The sequence below is a fragment of the Talpa europaea genome, assembly GCF_964194135.1.
Source record: "Talpa europaea genome assembly, chromosome: 2".
Classification (NCBI taxonomy): domain Eukaryota; kingdom Metazoa; phylum Chordata; class Mammalia; order Eulipotyphla; family Talpidae; genus Talpa; species Talpa europaea.
The window spans coordinates 91,899,313-91,906,440 of NC_140068.1; the positions used below are offsets into that span (position 1 = coordinate 91,899,313).

At 47.4% G+C, this 7,128-nt stretch overlaps 1 protein-coding gene across 1 annotated transcript; it reads left to right on the plus strand.

Annotated features, from left to right (window-relative positions):
- Positions 1 to 1,270: 1,270 nt before the first annotated feature.
- On the plus strand, positions 1,271 to 6,631 carry SAYSD1 (SAYSVFN motif domain containing 1; the record flags this gene model as incomplete). The annotated part of the gene is made up of 2 exons (XM_084227743.1): positions 1,271 to 1,602; positions 6,287 to 6,631. Exons 1-2 carry the CDS (start codon positions 1,396 to 1,398, stop codon positions 6,629 to 6,631), a joined length of 552 nt encoding a protein of 183 aa, XP_084083869.1. The 5' UTR covers positions 1,271 to 1,395.
- Between the last annotated feature and the right edge of the window lie 497 nt (positions 6,632 to 7,128).

A 7,128-nucleotide genomic window follows, 5' to 3' on the forward strand; every position in this document is an offset into this window, starting at 1 on the left:
TATTCACCAGAGACAGAGTGGGGAGCTGAACAGGCACATTGACTGAAATACACTGCTGAGGGGAGCAGAGGGCAAGACAGGAGAAGTCTGCTGCATCATGTGGGTCACCTCCTGGCCAGGGATCGAACTGGTGCTGCAGTGGCTGTGAATTGCTTCACAGTGCTGCCTCTTGATCTCTTGCGCCACCAGAGAGGCCCCAACACAGCAGGTTCTTGATAAATATTTTTAAATGAATGTCTACATTTGAGTTTGTCTAGTTTCTTGACTCAAACTCAGCAAGATACAATAAATATTTGAGTTTCAATTATGAGTGACACTTAGCTAGATGCTTAAGAGCTTTAAAATCAAACAGTCCCTGACCTGAACTGTGGCCTTTTTTGGGTGAGTACTAATTGGAAGACAAGGACGCCTTTGGGGATACTAAAAATGTTCATCTTCTATCCGGGAAGTAGTTATATAGCTATTTACAAAAGCACAAGCCTACTGAGCCAGACTCTTAAGATCTGTGTCTTTTAAATGGCATCCCAGTCCGTCTATTTTAAGTTTCTGACCTATCTAGACACATCAACAAATAATTTCCATTGAGGCAAGAGCAGGGATAGAGGTCTGCACAGTGTCAGTTGTGAGAAAGCCACTCTCCAAGTGCTAAGATCGGCAGGTCCATTCATAGGAAAGGGCAGGCTTTATCCGGATGCCAGAGCTTCCCAAAGACACTGGGACTTCTTCAAAAGCCCTGAGGACACCTTTAAAAAAAAAAAGTTTGAAACTTTTTTTTTTTAAGATTTGTCTATACAAGAACTGGGGTACCGTCAGAGGCGGGGTAGGGTGAAAGAATTTACCAGAGACAGAGTGGGGAGCAGAACAGGCAGACGGACCGTAGACACTGCTGAGGGGAGCAGCGGGCGAGGCAGGCGAGGTCTGCCGCGCCATGTACTTATCTCCCTGGCCGGCTGGGATCGAACCGGCGCTACAGAAGCTGCGGACAGCTTCACAGTGCGGCGCTCAACCCGCTGCACCACCGGGGAGCCCCGGGACACCTTCTTAAGGACTGAAGGATGCCTGACCTGCTGGGGAGCGGATCCCTGAAGTGCGATAATGCACAGTAGAGCGTCCCTGGGAGGAGCTGGGGCAAGAGAGACCAATGGGGCGGCCTGCACGCCCTAAGTCATTTACCACATAGCCTGAGGAGGTGCACGCCGCGTTCACGCGTCTGGAGGTGAGCAGCACCGGTACCGACAGCCCAGTAACGTCACAAGCCCGCGCTGGGGCCCCGGCGCGCATGCGCAGCAATGAGTAGCTGCGACGCAGGCGCGCTCTGGTCCGGCGCGACGCAAAACGCGGGCAGGAGCCCGGCGGGCGGGCGAGCCGGCGCGCGCTTCCGGGCGGGCGCGCGTCATGGAACAGCGGTTAGCCGAGTTTCGGGCGGCTCGGAAGCGAGCTGGGCTGGCGGCTGAACCCAGCATTTCGAGCCAGAGCACACAAAGCTTGGGAAAGAAGTCGGAAGCTGCTACGACGCCAAAGGCAGCCCCGGGTTGGCTAAAACGGTTCCTGGTGTGGAAACTGAGGCCCGCGAGTGCCCGGGTCCAGCCCGGCCTCGCTCAGGTGAGACGAGGGAGGCTTGGCCCCCGGGACCCGGCTTCGTAGCCTCCCAGGAAACTCTGGACAAGGCCACGCCCCAGCCCACGTGGCGGCTCCAGGCCTCGCCCCCGCCGAGGGGCGGCCCCGCCCACCACCGGGCCTCAGGCCACGCCCCCTCGCGTCTCGCGGCGGGCGGGGCTGTCGCGCCTGCAACTTTCTCGGGCGCTGGACGGCTTGTCCCCTGCAGCATGCTTTGCGAGACCTCCACAGCCGTGTAGAGCCACAGCCCCCTGCCAGTGCAGGGTAAAAGTTCTTACGTGGCGGCTGATAAAAAGTGGCAGTAATTAAGGCTCGTTTGATTTCGCCCTTGGGCCATGTGCAGCCAGGAGCTCACCTAGCTGGTGCTTTAGAAATAGGGTTTGAATACAAAATTTGGCCAGTGCAGCCGGTAACTGCCGGTGAGGGCATAATGCTTCTGCAGCACTCTTGAGCTTTACAAGGGAAGCTTATTCAAGTTCGTAATGAATGTCCAAGGTGGGGAAAAAATTAGTATGATAGCCTTTTTACCGTTCAGGCTGCTTTGGTAATCTGTAATTTTGCAGATGAACTCATAAGTTTTGCCCTTGAGTAAAGTGACAGGTAACTTGCTTACCAGACTCGAGTGCCCGTGGGAATACAGGACAAACCTCAAATTAGTGCTTTTGATAAGGCCTTTGTTTCTTACAAGTGTATAAGAGCCAAACATTCTTTTTCAAAATTAAAATGGACTGGAGCCCAAGTGTACCTTACTCCTCTTAAAATTCTCCTAAGTTCATTTATTATTGTGGGACATCGGGTTTCAGGTATTTTTTTTTTTTTTAAATCAAGGAGGACTTACTGTTACTCAATTTTAATTAGATATTAATCTCCAAAACACGCAGAATTCCAACTGACTTGCAGAAAGAGTGTAGCAGGGTTCAGACAATCCATTTCCTTGCGTGCAGTTTGTCTCAGGATAACTTTATTGTTGATTAGAACTCACTGAGCACAATTGCTTAAGATTTTAGAATTGACTTCCCCTACCCTTTTTCCTCCTCACAGCTAAAAAACAATATCTAACCCACACAATGAGTTTTTGATTGCACGTCTCATTTCCAAGGGAATGTGAGATCATTGAGTTGCCCCAGAGAAGCTGAGCTTGGCGATGCTTCTATTATTAAAAACCCAAAAAGCTGACATCCTGACAAAAGGGATGGCCAGCTATTCTTATTAATTACTCTGTTTTTCATAAGGAAGTCTGTCTTAAGCTCATTTTCATTGACTCAGTTATTCCTGGATTTGCTAGGGTATGAAAATTCTCACTGAATTTTTTTCTCTCTGATTTACAGTCTCTCTTTTTAATAACTTGGTGGCACACTATGGTTTGTTGGAGATTTCTTTAGCCTTCTCTTTGCAATTGCTGCTTTTCCGTAGTCATTGATGAGGAAGCCTCTACTTTCTCCTTCCACTCTCTGATTTCGCTTGGGGGAAAGTAGTCCTCCCAAATAAATTATTTCTGCAACAAGCTGCAATCACTTTAGGACAAAAATGCTGGTAACTTTTTTTTTAATCCTGCAGAAAGCTTTCCTCCCCAGCCAGGTCCCACACCAGCCTCCAGTACACCATCTAGTCCCCAGATTCATCCCCCACACTCCTGTCGCTCCTTGCCTCCAAACTGGCTCTCACTGACTCTTCTTTGGAGTCATCAGGCTAGTCGCAACCTTGCAGTAGCCCCTGCTCCCCAAATCAAGAGCCCTCTTTTAATTTCTTCCTCTCCCTCACCATTTTTTTCATTCAAGAGCATGCATCCATGTCCACTATGTCCCAGCTACTGTTTTAAATCCTGGGAGACAGTGTGGTCAAGACAAAGAAAGCCCTGCTCCCACACAACTTGCATTTTGAGTTTGGGGATGCAGGGGAAGGTGGGCAGCGAACCAAAGCTCACAACCATGACTGCTATAAAAGACAAAAACCCAGAATGCTGTGATAGTGAATGGGGACCGAGGGCAGCAGAGTTCTAGTTCAAACTGGGAAATAGGGAGAACCTCACTGGGGAGGTGACTTATCATAAAAAGAAACCTGGGACCTAAGCCAAGGGCACATGCGATGTCTTTATCCAGGATTCTAAGAGTAAAGGGAGCCAACCAGGTGATGGGGGGGGGGCATTCCTCTCATAGGAAACAACACATGCAAAGGCCCTGAGGCTGGAAAGGAGCTTGGTATTTGAGGAATAGAAATGCCTGCCCTAAATTGTGCCTCTGTGTGCTGTGACAACCCCAAACGCTCCTGCACACAGTTTTTACAGCTGAAGGTGGATTGCTAGTCAACCTAGATCAAATGCAAAAAGAGGCAGAGAAATTTCCACCTCCCCCCTCTTGCTTGTTTCCTTTGCCAGTTCATTTAACCTCTCCCTAGGTTTCTGATCCTTCCTTACTAGCTCCATAAAGCCCCTAATTATGTAAAAAGGGCTTCCCAGGGAGAGCATCCCAGGATCTTAGACCTCTCTGGCCTCTGCTTATCACTAACTATGTCACTAGAGGAGTTAACATCTCAGTGACTTCCTTGGGAGCAACTAAATTGGGAGCAACAATGCCTGACTCCTGGGTTACAGGTCTGGCAGTCAATAAATGCCTGCCATGAACATTCTTCTTTTTATGCTTTCTGAATAATCAAATAAATTCAGTTTATTGTGGATTTCAAGTCATACATATTCAAAGTGTATTCTGTATCCATCAAGCATCATTTCCTCTGACTTCTGTGTCACACTCTAATCTGTGCCTGCTTCTTTCTCACTGGGCCTCCTGCATCAATGACTAACAATTTCCCTGCTTCTGCTCTTGCAGCCCAGAGTGGTTTTAAATATAAGTAGAATGCATTAGTTCTCTGCTAAGGCTTTCAGTGGTTTCCCATTTCCAGCATCTTTACCATAGCCTGCCTGGCCCTAAATGTTCTGGCTCCTACCCCCTCCTTCCTGCATCATCCCCAACTCTCCCTCTTGCCTAGTACACGGCAGTCACACTGTCCAGATAAGCCACCCTGATACAGTCCCTTCTTGAGCAAACAAATGCTATCCACATGGACCAAATCTGAAATGGACACTTGGCTTATTGACTAAATGGGAGGGAGGGGAGTGGTGTTGCTGATAGTATGTTAAGTGACTTTCCAATCTAACTGAAAAGATAATTACAATGTTGATGATTAAAAAAAGGCTCTAACAAAATAGAATTTCTGACAACTTAAATCTGATGACCTTTGTTTTTTATTGAGACCAAATAACATTTCTGGTTTCCTTTTAAATTTGTATGTGAAAAGTGTGGGATGTAACTGAGGAAGAAACAAAGTAAAAAGTTCAGCTGTGTATTGAGAACCTATGTGTGGTGCTGTGGTTGACTTTAGAGACATCTAAAGCCAACAAATGGCAGTCTTGGCCTCCTGCTGCTTATAAACAACCAAGGGACACCACAAGGGAAGATTGAAAGGGAAGATGACATATCCCAGTGAGAAACAGAGCTAGTTCCTGCTCTGGGTGGCAGGGGGCGCCCTCCCTGATAGCCCAGGGAGCTTGGGCATGCTCAGAGATTCCCCACGCTTGCAGGAGGGAAGGCCAGAAGTTGAGCAATGGAAAGGAGAGTAAGACCAGTTGGAGTAGAAGGTTTGTTTATGGAGTGATAGATGGTGGATGTGTTGGACAGGAAAGCTTTTAGACCATTGTTTTTCAAACTTTAAATCATGACCTTTAAATCATGGTGATGTCAATTTAGAGGATCTTGTCTCTCATTAAAAATAAATTTTAAAATAATATGAGCTTCACGTATGGTAAGGTTATTTGTTGATGGTGCTTCACATGTAGTGAGGGGTGTGTGTGTGTGTGTGTGTGTGTGTGTTGGGTTTGAAAAATACTAGACTAGAAACCAAGCTCACTAAAGTTGCCCAGGTAGCTTTTAGCACCTGGCAAAGGGGCTGTGTCCTGGCATTTCTGTCAGTTCAATAAATGGAAGTCCTTGGTTTCTAGCCCAAGGAAACTGGATTTTCATCAGTGGCAATAGAAATTTGGTAAAGGTTTGTGTATGAGGTTGAGGGGCATTTCAGGAGATTCACCAGGCAGCTGCTCATAGGATGATTTGGAGCAAGAAGAGATAAGAGATGGGGTGTCCAGTTAGGGGGTACTGCCTTGGACCTGTATAGAATGGTCACGGGGGATGGAGCTGATTGTGTTTAGTGTGTGAAAGGGTTTTTTGTTTCCTGTCTCTGGTATAGTTGAATGGCAGTCTCCGTCTTAGAATCATGTCACTCAAAAAGCTCATCTAATCAAGTTGGCAAAAATATTGACACTGATGGTGCAAAGCTGTGTGTGACTGATGCGTTTTCGGTTTCCAGGAAGTTTCTGTAGGAGGCCCAAAGCAGCTTTGACTAGCAGCCGACGAATCTGAGGAAATGTCTCTCATGAATGGGAGTCTCTCTGAATGCTGTAAGGTTTTTTGGGGGTCACATCTCAGTGCTGATCTGTTTGATTCAGTCGGAGCAAGGCGCATGAGCTCTTTGGAGATGGTTGTTTTAGAGAGCAGGGCAAGAAACTAGAAATCAATGAGCCGGAAGCCTTCCCAGGGCACTGAGAAAGGCCTCTCCAGATTTGTTTAGCTTCTCTCAGCCCCATTACCCTTTAGTCTTACTTTGGTTTGTTGTGTCCTAGGAGGCGACTCAGCCTGGGAGCAGCTTGTCACCACCGCCTCAGAACACAGCCGTTCCCCCACCCACGCCACTGGACCAGTCTCTCCTGACCAAAATCACCTTCTTGAAGGTTCTCCTCTGGCTGGTCCTCCTGGGACTATTTGTGGAACTGGAATTTGGTCTGGTTTATTTTGTCCTGTCCTTATTCTACTGGATGTATGTGGGGACACGAGGCCCAGAAGAGAGGAAAGCCGGCGAGAGGAGCGCCTACTCGGTGTTCAACCCCGGCTGCGAAGCCATCCAGGGCACCCTAACGGCTGAGCAGTTTGAGCGGGAGTTACTTTATAGGCCGCTGGAGGGGAGATAGGGCCCAGCCGCTGTCCTGCATCCCTGCCACCTCAGACACATTCCGACTTGGGGACAGACTTGGGGGTTCCAGGTGCCGGAAAGGAAGGACAGCTGGTGGGTTAGCGAGTGACCTCGAGTTTCTTCTTCAGTTTTTCTGCGATCTGCTGCTGCAGTTCTATCCTTGAACAGCTTCTCTTTGCTTTTGTTGAAACTCCCTGAAAGACACTGTGGGTCTGATGCAATTTATAAAACTTGCATACTCAAGAAAGAGATCACCGATTATTTGAGGTGATTTTTAGAGTGCTAGAAAGGCATTGGGGAGAAAATTGTTTAAAATATCAAACTGTTTAAAGTAATGGTTTTGCATAAATCAAGACTGTGTATTAAAAGTAAATGTTCTCCTTAAGACTTAATATTTATAGCATTTTTTCCCTTGAAAAGTTTTAGGTTGTGAGTTTGTTTGCTTGTTTACTTTTGCTTCTTGCTTTAAGTCTTCCCATTTCAGGTATTAATGGT